The 14,394-nt window shown below is 38.2% G+C and overlaps 1 protein-coding gene across 2 annotated transcripts in view; it reads right to left on the bottom strand.

Annotated features, from left to right (window-relative positions):
• Window positions 1-14,394, bottom strand: part of TSHZ1 (teashirt zinc finger homeobox 1) — a gene marked incomplete at its 5' end in the record, with an annotated part of 54,228 nt that overhangs the window by 31,668 nt on the left and 8,166 nt on the right. The window contains one exon of one of the 2 annotated variants that reach the window (XM_084212059.1): window positions 5,876-5,999. The exons of the other annotated variant lie outside the window; for it this stretch is intronic. Within the exon in view, the coding sequence (XP_084068185.1) occupies window positions 5,876-5,999 (124 nt within the window). Of the gene's footprint in view, window positions 1-5,875; window positions 6,000-14,394 lie in introns of those variants that run through there. 2 annotated transcript variants of the gene reach the window in all.

Below are 14,394 nucleotides of genomic sequence, written 5' to 3'. Positions count from 1 at the left end.
GAAAAAGCAGCTCATCATGGGCTCTCAGTGGAAATATAAGTTAGCTGGAAGTTGCCTAGTCTTGAGAGATAGCTGTGATTTTGTAAAGGACAGGGCACTGAAGAATGCATCATGGACTGTGGACTATACTCCTAGCCCTACAGACAAGACTTCACCTTAATGATGTCTCTCCTTACTTTTTGCCCCTTCACCATGACTGTCTCCTTTGGGGGTAGAGTCTGTTCAGTGCTTCTAAACACCCTCTAACTGAACAGGCTCTGATCTTGACTCAGAGTCTTTAGACAATAAAATTCTTGTTTCTCTAACCAAAAGTCACAAAAGCAAATTTACAGATTTATATAAATATAATTTATACACAAAGCCAAAGACTGTTTACAAATATGGAATTCAAATGGTTATGTAATCTCCTACCTTTAATTCAAATAAATGAGGCAAAACCATCTGAGTATATCTGATTCTTCATTTGTCTTGAATACAAACCAAATCCCACTACGTTACTCAATCACATTCTTAACAGTTTAGCATTAACTTTATTTTAAGATTCCATTTCAGTACAAATGAATGCAATAGACACAAGCAAGACTGCTAGGTAAAAGTGAGCAGAGGGCTACAAGGCTAATTTTGGAAATTTGTTTGAGTTTCTTTTTTTTTCTTTTTTTTTTTTTTAATCTTCCTAGGAATTCATCAGTAAAGCAAACTCACCAGCTCTGGAGAGCACTAACATTCAGAAGAACAGAGGCATGACTTTGCAGGTTAATAAAAAAATTCTTCATGTTACACAAGATATAACCACTCCAAAAATATAGAGGCCAAGGAGATAAAAAAAGAAAATTACACAGTTTACTGGATATATATCAACTACAAAAGCACCTGTGCTAACTACATCACTGACACAGTTTAAGTGCTCAGTAATCAGACGACAAAGTGTTAACAGTCAGTGAGTTGCCATGTAATTACTGTTGCATCCAATGGAGTTTCCCAGTACTGTATGTGCTGCATTGTTCCTGTTATTATGTGGTAACTATCAAATTACCACGTGTCATCACTGTAACATTAGGTTGATCCACTATGGAAATTCATTCTGTTCAATAGCAGTTTAAATTCTTCATTTTGTCCCTCTGGTGATGTGGACAGGTGGATTACATACTGAGCTATACAAAAGGTTAAAGGACTAGGTGAGGTACTTCATAGATTAAACCTGATCAAACAGCCTGATTCTGCCGCTTTTTCCCACTATGAGTTTCACTATTTTCCCGCAGCTGGGATAGTACTTGACAGGGTACTACTATCTGTCCCAAAGTGATCATTTTCTCCTTAAATTTCCTGTAAAACCAACATCAACTTTCTCCCTCTACAGCTAAAGTAGTTACTATCTTAAAAAAATAGAGTAGAAAAGAAGGTTTTGCTTGCTGTAAATGGAAGGGAGTCAAAAATGTCAGGAGATCCATTTAGGACTTACAGTGTTACTAATCTATTTTACTGAGAAGACATACAGAAAATAATACTGTGATGGGAAGAAAGAGTTTTAGGGGTTCTTTTAAGGGACAAATAGAAATAGATACATCATGATAAGCTTTGGTTCACACATTTGCTGCATCTATATTTCTGTGAAGAACAAAATTAAGTGCTAGAAGTGTTTTGAAATAACATTAGGAATACATACACAAGTCTTGGAAACAGCCCAAGTGAGGGAGCAAAACTTCAAGTGTAGCTCTCAACCTGGGAACCTCCCACACTACAACAAACTCATTAGCAACTGCTAACAAGCCACCTGGTGTGAGCCACATGATAAGTGAAAATACGACGGCAAGGATGTTATGAAAATGGTTATCACCCATCAGTGCATTCACTACAAGGAGTATTTTGCACATATATTTTACATTAACACTTGGAAGGTGCTCAGATGTTACGTGATTGCAAGCCCACGCAAGAGCCCGCGCAGATGACACAGTAGTTTCAAGGGCACAGGATTGTTCACTATTAGCTTCACTGACATCTAAATAGGTGCACAGCCAAATTTATACACAAATGAAAGTCAAAGATGTTAAGGGGACAAAGACAATTGGGTAATTATGTAAATAAAATCTGAAATATTATAAAAGATTTATCAAAATGAGGACAGAGTCTTTTCTTACCATGATTAGTTAGCACATAGCAGACTCCCTGAGCAGACAAGACAATTACTGTTTCGCACAGGTTAGCAGAGGAAGATATACTGTCTTGGGAAAGCAAGATTTATCAACAACTACCACGTGTCAGGTACTGGCTTCAGGTTTGCAAGTGTGTCTGAATTAATGGAGAGGTAAGACACACCTTTCTGAAGAAAGGCCTGAGGTCTCAGAAAAACCCATGGCAACAAGTATTTTCTCTGCAGAACACTTCCACCTCCACAGCTGCAGCTAATATTTGATCAATACTCAATCAATAGATAAAGGTAGTCCTCTGGCTACATTTGGTAAAAAAAATGGCTCAAAGGCAGCTTTTTCCCAAAAATGGCTCACTTCCTTTCCCTTTCCTACTTCTGCACAGAGCATTTCTGACCAGTTGCTACATCTCTGTCAATCTGCCAGCAGCTCTATGGCTCAAGATTACAGCACTGGAGATGCATGCAATTTCCAAGTATCAGGAACTAACAGCAAGTTGGCAACTGCATAGTTTATTGAAATAACATACATGGTTATCGTCTCAATAATTTACCTCCAATCTTCTTCAGTATTTTCTAGAATCTCTTGCAGAATCCAGCTCACTTCATATGCCACCTTCATTTTGAAGGTGTTTAACAGGGAATGGCAGCCAATGGAACCAAATGGCAACTAAAATAAGTTCTTGTAAGCAATTTCAAGAGAAGACCAGAACTAAGGAATGGAAACAAATTCATGTTCTCATATTATAATCAGGTCATTCTTTCACTGTCAAATACAATGCCTCCAAACCACAAGTGATATTGGTCTGTTTATAGTAACAAACATGGTGGAAGAGTGTACACAGAATTCAGGAAGTTTCATCACTGTGTCCTCTAGACCCTCTCTAAGAGGACATAGTAAACCAGTAGAATCATAGAATCATGAATTCATAGAATATTTTGGGTTGGAAGGGACCCTAAAGATGATCTAGTTCCAACCTCACTGCCATGGGCTGGGACACCTTTCACTAGATCAGGCTACTCAGACTCCATCTGGAAGGAGCTTCCTAGCACTGTTTACACTAAATATTGCAGCATTAACTACCCCTCAGTGAGACATGCACTGATTCAACCAAACTGTAGCCTCTTACAATAGTTTTTTCTCAAGATCTACCCTTGGTTCTAAATGTGCCAATGAGATTGAGTTCAAAAAGTTCTATTTTAGTTAACTTGATGTCGCATCTGAGAAACTGCCCTGCTACAAACTCTTTCTCTACAAAGAACTTCTATGTGAGCATGCAAATATTTCTGAGATGCAATGACCAGCACATGTGTCACTGTGATCTTCCAAAATGTTGCTGTAAATAAAAGATTTGGGGCCAGTGCCTATGTTGCTCATGGGAAGTAACAAGCCACACTATGGGAGAGAGTGAACAAGGACTTTGTCTCTTTAATTTTACATGCATGATAATGTTTTTAACCACTAAGGTCATACCTGCATGTGATGACTGACAACTTTTCAGCTTGATTCAAAGCAAACAGCTGTTGGTTTGATTGCCTAGCAACTAAAAGTTGATGGATGACCCTTAAGATGGATAACTACCATAAATCACCTCATTCAGACTCTCAGGGAAAAAAAATTAAAAAACAATGGTTTTCATGACATTTGCTGCACTCCATAATGTGCCATGATAAATTTGGCTGCCTTATGGATGCACAGTTGTGGCTGTTGAAATTAGACACTTTTGTTTTCTGCATTCTGCACTTCTTGTAGCCCCCTCTGTAAGGTGTGTTCATATTAATATACTCCACTGTCAGAAGAAAGCAGAATACCAGAAGCTACTGTCAGTCACCACAAGGCAGGGAGAATCTGTATTGAACCTCTGCATCACCAAACAGCTTTTAATCAGGAAACAGCAGTCTTATATCATAGCTATGGCACTGGGCTACATGCATTAATAATGGTTACAATATATTTAGTGTAATGACTTGACCCCGGTCAACATTATTGATGCTGTGATTAATATGAATTTGATAAACTGCTTCCTCTTTGAAGACATTTTGTATGTTTCTCAAGCAAGAGAAAAATACTTTTTATGTATGAGTAAATATAGCAGGCCTTCATAGAGGCATTCTGATCTCAGCTGCACAGGTGTAAAAATAGATTCCCAGGATTTATACAAGTGTCCCTGAAACTGAAATCTCGGCTACAAGAAACAGAGGGGGAAAAAAAGAAAAGTGGAAAAAAATAAGATATCCTCATTTTCATTTCATTAATAAAGAAAAAAAAATCCAAACCCACCAAATCAGGATTCTAAGTGGAAGGCCATATTCCTCCCAGAGAGTGTTGAGACAGAAAGGGAAATTCCCTTTTATTATTCTAGATAATAGGATTTCTCTGTTTGTTATGTACAGAATACATATGCATTCAAAAACAGATGTTCATAATTGCTTTCATTGTTTGAATTTTTTTTTAAACTCTTGAGCTTGACTATTCATATGAAAACTCTTGTACTGAATTTGGTTTATGACAGCAAAGTGATTTCTAGTTTTGTTTAAAGGAAAAAAAAAACAAAAATAAGATAGTTTGGTTCAAGTTTTAGTATATCCTTGGGGAAGAGCTGCCTTAAATGATAGTATGTGAATGATTTCATCAAGGACAAGTCTGGTAAATGCTGCTATCTTCCTCTAAGTAGACATGTGTCAGCCCACATGAATAAACTACCGTCCAGTGCAATTCTGTCATATGACACAGTCATTCCCAAACTGTGATACATGACCCACTGAAGTGGGGCAGGTCACCAGGCACCCCAAGTTATGATCAGAGGCACGCAAATGAACTCCAAAAACTGTACCAGTGGGAAATGGAAGGTACCAGTGGAAATCAGAAAATCAGAAATTGGATGGAAATGGAAGATGAGCAATTTCGCCTGGGGAGCAGATGGTTACCTGAACAAAGTAATTGGGGAAATAATGCTACGGGAAGAAAGTTTCAAGATAGGTCTGAGCTGTCAGAATATGTGGGGAGAAGTATGCTTGTCACATGCTTGCACTGTATCTAAACCTGTGCTATCAGTTTCAGGAACTTCTCCCTTTAACTGAAATTAATTGAGCATTTTCTGAATTCAAGTTAGTTCATTTGCAAAAAAATCAAAAGTCAAGTTCCAAAGGATGGAACATTCTTATAAATTCATCAAGCACACTGGCATGCTGGTGGCACTAAATTAGAAATAGCACTTAGCTGAGCCATGCCTTCAGATTTTCAGTGGGGTTCAGTTTTCCAAAATCTGTATTCTGAAAATACGAGGTATGTGTCCACCTGCAAGATCTCAAACTACACTTCTTAATTTTACATAAAAGTGGAATGTAAGCACAGCATGCAAACAGTAGTTGAGGTCTACTGCATTTCTCAACAACCAAGAAAGTTGATGCTCCACCAGATACGTGCACAATTTAGTGGATGCTCCACTTCTATAAGATGCCTCTAGCAGTGAATATGTAGCTTAGATGCTCTTTGTCTCTGAGAAGAGATGAACATGTCAAAGTAACAATGCCAGTTGTAATGCAATTTATTGGATCTTCTGAAATTTCAGATCACTGCATCCTATAATCAATACTTGGCATTCCTCAGCCACAGTACTCCTTCAACAGAGAGCATAACCAGTGCAATTCACAAAAACAGGAGTCTCAAGTGCACCTAAATATGTTTAGCATAAATGCACTTACATACAAATAACATTCAGACACAACCACTATTTATTGTTTCAGCTTTAAGTCTCGGATGCCTCTGTGAAGGACCCACTAAAGAGGACAAGATGGCATGCTGGCCCTTTAAAACTGAAATGCTTGTTTCCTTTCTGTAAGAAAAGTAAATCATGCTATAGTGAGTGGAGCTTTGAAAAAGCATCCATCCATTAAAGTTCATGGATCCTCGTTTCCAGATTGTCCCTCCCCTGGCTGTGTCTCAAGTTACAGCCTTGTACAATCCAAGTCTAAATAATATTCACTATGATAAATGACACCATAACTCCGATATCCACAATCAATCTTTGCTTTAAAGATACATCCATCTTCAATAATGTTGATGGGGATTCTGTAAAATGGGAAACGTGACTGTTTTCCCGACCTCCTAACAGTGGGGGAAGGAAGCTCTGAGTGATGGCTGTCAGCCCACATCTGGCTGCAAATATAAATTAGCCTTATGTAGACAAATGAAAGGACCAGCCCTGACTAGAAAACAGCCACTCCTGAGCAATGGCTAATTTATAGGACTCCTTTCTGGAAAGTTCCTAGCTGCGGCTAGTCTCCTTAGCTATCTCTTTAAATGATATCTGATGCTGTAAATAACTTCAGTGTGGTAGGAACTATGCAAAGTACAAAGAGCGATTTGGTGGGGGGAGGGGAGGAGACAATAACTTTCTCATATTCTTTGTACATGATCAAGATTTAAAATTCAGCCACTTAAAACACATTTGCACACACACACAGACAAACAAAAGTTTTGTTTAAGGAAACATTGTTATATTTTGAAAATATGCTCTTCTTCATTTGGCAAAAGATTACTTTCTGCTTTAACTCCTTTGTCATCTCCTGGGCTGCAGGACTGAGGCAACTACATTACAGAAATTAAACTATTCAGTGCAAGCGACACCTTGAGGTCTGCAGATTATTTTTTTTCCCTGTTAAATGCTATCAACTTTTCCTTCTCCTCACCTTGCCCCCTCTAGCTGATAGAGTTTCAGGAGGAGCATGGTAAGTCCTACCTGCTCAGTTCATCCAAGCTGGTGCTATGAAGCTCAAATGTTGTTAAGTGGCTGAAGTGGCACGCAGAGAAACTACCTGCTCTATTTATTTCAGCACATGGTTTCACAATAACCAGAAGGAAATTTTAAACAGGAAGGTGGAAGGAAGACTCTGATCCTCTCATCTACCGCTGCTCACGAAACACAAATCCCTACCTGTGCACAGGACAGTGGCTACCCTTTTTTTCATGACTGAAATGCTTTATTACCTTATTCTTTATGTCTTTGACCTTGTCCTGCCATAGAAAAATGCAGGACTTTAATTCCTATACCGCACAATAGATGGGACTTAAAAAAAAAAAAAAAAAAAAAAAGAGTTCTTTCCAGGAGGAATGGGTAAGTGGATGAGGGAGCAGCCAGATGTATGTTATTGCCACACACGGGCTGGCTGGGATGGCACCTGGGCATCGCAGCTCTTGGGGGAGGGGGAGGTCCAGCGGCACTGGGGAGGTCTGGCGGCAGCAGTGGCAGCAGCGAGGGTTAATTCTGTGAAGGTTGAAGGACTTACAGTAATGCTGCGAAGACAGAAACATCACAGGCTTTCCTGGCAAGAGGCTCGCAGAGGGTAGGAGGGGACTGCGAAATGAACTCTCTCAGGCTTTGTCGTGTGCGTTTCCCAAGGCCCGGCCTGGCCCCTTTGATAAATGACACATGTCATTCTGTCAGGGGCTGACACTGCAGCTGGGAGGGCCGGTGATGTATGGCTCCGCTGAAAAGGAAATCAACTTTTTGGCACCAAGTAAGACTGTGCCCTGTGTAAGGATTTTGTTTCTCAAAAAGTGAAAGATAGACTTAGGATTTAAAAAAAAAAAAAAAAAAAAAAAGTTGAAAAACAGATTGAGCGACAGCTTACACTTAACATAAATTAACTCGGTAATGGTGAAATGTGCTAGCCTGTGATAAATAAAAGCTACATTAGTCAATTATTAATCACACTCCAACTTGTAGCCAAAACCCATGACTTAAATCTGAGGCCTGAGCTGCCTTACAAACAGATAAGACAGTGTTTGATAGATGTCTTGCATAGTGTAATCAGGAAGGAATCAAAGGCTTAGTGGTTTAACCAGGGGGGGTGTGGAAGGTTCTGGAAACTGAGACTGGGTAAAGTGGATAACTGGATTGAAAGCACCCTTTCACAGGGGATACAGTATATCTTTTGACTGCTAAAAGGGGGGGGGGGGGAAGAAGGCGGAGAGAGACACATATCTGAATTTGGTTTAATCTTTTTTTTATATACAGGAATGTCTCAAAACTCTATTTCCCTCCCCCACCTCCCACCACCACCACTGTGTTAAATCATTTAAATCTGATCACTATTAAATGGATTCTCACCGAGACATCAAGTGTTTCAAATATGATCGTTTTGCACGGATTACAATTTAAGCATTTTATTTAATCGAATGAACTCGCATCAGGCTGCAACACATTCATGCAAATACAAGCTGTAGAGAAAAAGCACAAAGCTGCATAAACGACACGATTCCTATTCAACCAGACTGTAAAGACAAAATAAAGGATTTCAGATAGCAAGAAAAAACCAAACATCTAAAAACACAAGGAGGGTACGGGGTGGCGGGGGGAAGGAGAGGGAGAAGGGATGCAGTATCTAAATCCAAGCATTACGCCTGTGTGAAAGGCTGAACTCATGCATCACCTTGTTGAGATGCAAGCACAGAATGGCTCTGGGTTTTTGTTTATACTCTACCTACAGGGGAACAGGATGGACACTGAACCCAAAGGTGACTTTCGTTCCCTGACCAAGGAGAGAACTAGCACCACAGAGCACTAAATTGTCACACCTACACGTTCAGCTGACTTACAAAGCTAGCCTAGGCTTTCTGCAGGCCCGCAAGCCAGCGGTGACAGGATGCGAGTTTCACTATCTTCTTCCCCATGTAGATGCTCTCACACCTCCTCCTCACCATCCACAACTCCACGTAACTGAAAACTAAAGGTTCCATGTGATACACACAGCCTGGAATGGGGATATTTCTTGGATGAACGGCAGCCCCAGATCCTGACCTAGCGCTGGGTGGCACATGGGTGCATCCCTGTGCCTGCACGAAGCCAGCTGCTGGTGCAGGCTCCTCACACCAGGTAAGCTGCCTTCTAGCATCACTTGTATTTCACCAGCAATCACTGGAGATCATCAGGAGGATGGGGGCTCACAAAAGTGCAACAGGCCCCCCCACCCCCCGTTCAGGCCTTAATGAGCACTGCTATCAGCTTGAACACTGTATAAATGTTTGTTTGTCAGTCAGTAATTTCCATATGCTTTACATCATTTCCAGTGATGCACACCGGTTCACCAATAACTTGTCTAACTCTGCTAAAGCTTCGGACACGGCGTGTTAATTACAGTATCGCACAACTGACTTGAGATTTTAAGCAGGACACAAAAAAGACCCAAGGAAAGAAACCATTCATATCATCAACGCATGAAGGACTTCATCAGACAATCTTCCTAGCCACAAAACACTGCAGAAAAAAACCCCTCTGACCTTTAAAAAGAGTATTTACCTTGTTCCCCTTCCCCTCAGTATGTTACCACTTCACGCAACAAAATATGGAAACTTTTAAATGTTTCTACATGGGACAGGTCCTATATTGCTCGGCTCTGTACAGACACACCAGGAAAGAAATGAGCTTTTGATGTTAATCAAGCGAAAGTGCATTCTTCAGTTTACATATGCTATACATGCTTGGCTTTTCAACAGTACAAAGAGGAAAATAAAACACAAGTAATCTGTAACTGTAAAAATTACACCACCAGTTACAGTCAATTTTTAAAGTCACTATACTTTCATATGCATAAATGTATGCATATACATTTAACCACACACATTCCCTTGCCCTCCAACCTGCCATCAGGATTTTTGCATTATAAAATAATGTACTACCGTAAAATATTTCTTTGCATGATGGTGTGGACTTCCCAGTAGACCCAAAAAACAATCCAGTTTACCTCAGCTTTTAGAAATAAACTAACAGTTTCGCTCAAGTAAAGTCTCAGATAATCTCAACCATCTGAAAATGACAGCAGTTGTCTAGATCACAGCAGCAATATACCCACTCACCAACATCAAGGTGGTGCAGAGAGTGCTTAATTGAGGAATTTAAAAACAACGACTCAAAAGAGCACAAATTTCAAAGTAAATGAAATAGGGAGACCCTTTGAAACCCAAACTTTAGTGACAGCCCCTACAGAGAGTACAGCTATTTTCTCCAAACATGTAAAATATGACTACAGAAAGAAAGATAAGGAGCAAGGGAATGGCATGTATTTAAAAACGTTCACACTGCCTGGTGTTTTAAACTTTTGCCTTCCTATGGCTAAAATATCATTTTTAAAGTCCATAAAATTTCAGATAGTGTGCAAAATGTTTATATATTACCAAGGTCTCCCTTTAAAAGGTTTATACTTTTACTTTATGACCTGTCCTTGATTTGACACTTCCGCTCATCAGAAAGGGATTTATAAAATAATCCTGAAGGTGAGGAACAGACATCTGTCAGGGACTGGCTGAGTTTCACTTTGCGAAATTTAAGAAGGGAGAGAAATCCTGTTAAGCTCTCTTTAGTCACCAATAGACATCAAAGGTAATAATTAAAGAAGACAGACGTCATAAAAATAAATTTATGTAGTTCTTTATAATGCACAAGCACTCTAGTGTGTAAAACATCTATTAGAGTGAAAGAAAATACAACATTCCAAACGAGCAAAAATCTGTTTTGTTTGAGGTTTTTTGCCTACTTGAGTAACGTTAAAAAAAAAAAAAAGACACCCAAGTTTAAACTAAAGTCTTTCAAAACCTTTGCCATCTGTGGGTACATGAACTATGGATGACCCCGAATGATTTGCACTCTGCTCAGAATCCCTTAGAAAGCACGGGAAAAAGTATCATTAAGAATGACTGATGACTGCCAGTCATGGTTGACCTCACCCAAGCTTTGGTCTCTGCCTCAGTAATAAGCTGTCCTTTATTAGCACCAACACTCCATAAAAGGGGTGTGTTTAGTCACAGGATAGTGGCCTTCTAATGCTCATTGCTTCTCCCTGAAAGATTGATTAGTGCTCATTTTTACTGCCTTCACAGTATATACAGTGACAGTGCTGCAGAGTGTCAGGGCCTGCAATATTGATGATAAGTACAACTACAAACTGGAGGTTTGGAAAAGGCAGAGTACTGGGACTTCACTCTTCTTTTCAACTGGAAAACACTGCCAAAACAAAAAGGACAAAACTCAAGCTTACACAAGCTACCGATATTCTAGTAAATATACACTGAGGCTAGGGAATTCCCTCTCCCTGAAAAAAGGCCACTTAAAATAAAAAACTTATCAGAAAAGGTTGTTTTTTCATTTTGTTTTGAAAATGGATAGGCATTTTTCCTTTCACCTACCAGTGGCTAAGGCAAAAAGAGATTACCCTGAAATATCATTCTTGTGTTTGTTCTTTTATTTCAGAAAGGCTTTTCAGTAGTGACTTTCAGAGTAGGGGGAAAAAAAATCTATAGCAAACACAGAAAGTGAATGTTCCTGATTTGGAAGCTACTGCAATGCCCCTTTGCAGCAGCAGGTGCCTCTTTGAGGGTAAAAAACAAAGGAAACATGAAGAAAACATGTTGGCTATGTATCATATTCTGCACAAATCTGCCTGCATTAACATGACTCCTCTGCAGCTTTTACTCTTACATTTGAAGTAAGTGGGATCTATGCAAATTCCTTCAGTGAAATTAAGATCTGGAGTATAAGCTGGCACCATCAGAGAAAAAAACTGCGGAAGATTCATGTAATGTAGTATGCAATTGCATGCAGTGCAAAGCATATTTTAAATAGAGCAAGACCCAGACATGATCCTCGCAAAGCATCAGCATCATAGTGATGAAAGAGCAGGTAAGAATTCATGAACTCTTTCAAATAAAGAAATTCCAACCTGAATACATTACTTGGAAAAGCCATGCCTTGCCTTGATTTGATTTAAAAAGTAGAAGAGAATTGAAAACAGTCTTTAAAATTGGTGTTTTAACCAGAGACTTTATAGCATACAAGGCCAACTCCAAGTTATACTGTAGTAAGTTTAATATGGAACAACTTGTCCATATGGCTCTTCCTGGGAACGAGTCATTTCACATGTTACAGCAAGATACAGCTGAAAAAAGGCATGTTTCACTGCTACTTTTATATAGCTGTGAACTTGAGCACAGCAACCTCATACCAAAAATTACTACAGCAAGAGTTTATTGCATTAATAATAGGATGCCCTACTGCTGTGACACATTCTGTACTTTGAAATAAATATTAGTCACAATAGTTAGGTTTTAAATTCATATACTTTAAAGCTGAGCTGTAACTATGACACTTGCAATAGTGATGATTTGCCAATAAGACCATTGCTAACCATTTCACAGAGTTCCTTCTTTTATTTGGTCTGTTGTACTGTCTTAACAGTATCTACCTATAAATAATAATTTAAAGATATTTTTACTTAAAACCAAACTAAAACACAAACACTAGCACTTGAAAACTGGATGTCAAAATTCACATTCACACTTTTGCATTGAATTAACATATTTTGATTTCAGTAATAGAGGTTACTTGCAAATAATAAATAATTGATGCTCAAAATTTAAGGAAATACTTTAAAAATCTTACTACATATCTGTAGGACATCATGGCCCAAAGTTCTCTGTCATGAAAGTCAATGGCAGACTCTTTCACGTACTTCTTTTGGGCTTTAGATCAAGCCCAGTCTGGAAACAATTCATTCTTTTTGTTCACTACCTTTCATTTTGTACATTTAAATAATAGTGTTTGGAGGGAGGAGGGGAAAAAAAACCAAAAAAACAAAACAAAACAAAACAAAACAAAACAAAACAAAACAAAAAAAAAAAACCCAACAAAAAACAAAACCACAAAACCTGAGTATAAAACAAGTATTTTTAAATCAGGGAAAAAAAATCGTTTAAAAAAATTAACTAAAACTGTGGCTTATCTTGAAAAGCAAAAAAATTACACTACCAATCTAGACATTCACATAGTCACTAATTCTTTTGGTGGTCAAAACTGGTCCTGCTGTATAGAAGAAAACAGAGACAATGATAAGCAGCACTGTGACTATTAGCTTAGAGGGATTCTACTTGGCTATTTTCCTGCATCATGCACTGCAATCACAATAATAAAGAAATCCTGTATTCCACTCTAATTCACCGAGAAATAGAAATGCTAGAAATCTTAAATAATTAAGTCAATTCTAGGTTTTTTCAGAATGGAAAGGAAACCTCTTTTTCATATTAACTTTAAATTCATAGAGATACAATAGCCATGGAAGAAAAAAAAATGTCCATCAGCTAAAATAAAATGCCTAGTGCTGCAGCACTCTGGTGAACAAATCAGCAAATCAAGAAATGAAACACTAGGGGAAAAAAAAAAAAACCAAACACAAATTAAAGGTTAAATATGGAGTTTGGGTAGCAGGCCTGCTGCAAGAAATATAAGGGGGTAGGTATATAAGTTATGGTCGGATTTTTTTTTTTTTTTAAGTCTGGCATTTGTGAAAATACTGAATCTATAATCAGTTAAATGGAGCTCAGTGTTAAGTAGGGAGTACACTAAACTAGAAATTAATCTACTGTATTCCCACAAAGAGAAGTATTTCCAACCAGGTGCTCTACTGATGGAGCCCTAAACCAATCACTAAACTCAAAATTGGACTAATATGCCACATATAAATCAGAAGAGCAATAATTACAAGTCTTGTTTCCATTATTGACTAGTTTTAATTTATGACACAAAATTAATATAGTCAATCAACAACACGAAAACACATCTATAAATAGAGGTTGCAACCAGAATGCACACCTTGCACATTCCACACATTATAAAATATAGCACACAAAATACAAAGTATTGGTGGCAGTTGTTCGAAAGGTGAATTTTCTATCACAAAAAATCTGCCATCTCCAGTTCTAGTATCTTGTCTACATGCATAAGGATCAGCTGACAAGCACATGTCTGAATGTTCAAATAAGGAATTAGCATCGTCATATACTAGCAAGCTGTTTTTCGGAATACTTCAAAATAATCTGTTGTCATTTTTAAGCCCAACTGCTGCTATGATAAAAATTCCTTAAAATTAAAAACTAGTTATTTAAATGACTGAATAAGACAACTGCCCAGATTTATTCTTTCAAGCATATTCCCATACTTACAATATATTTACCTGAAAGAATAAATTTCCATACAAACTCCATGTATTGAACAATTTTGTGTAGACATTTACACTGTCTAGAATTCTCTGTTCTTTGCATTGACACTTTGGTTACAGATATCCCTGCAGCCTTAACATAAAGAAAAACTCTAATGTCCCTTAAGGATACAGCAAATATTTTATAGAAGAATACAACAAGAAGGATACCAAGAATGTAATTGGTGCCTTTTTTTCTTTAATTCTCAAAATATATCAGTAAT

Source organism: Fringilla coelebs (genome assembly GCF_963513975.1).
Source record: "Fringilla coelebs genome assembly, chromosome: 1".
Lineage (NCBI taxonomy): Eukaryota > Metazoa > Chordata > Aves > Passeriformes > Fringillidae > Fringilla > Fringilla coelebs.
Note: the sequence above shows the minus strand (reverse complement) of the source record. Positions and strands in the feature narration are given on the sequence as shown.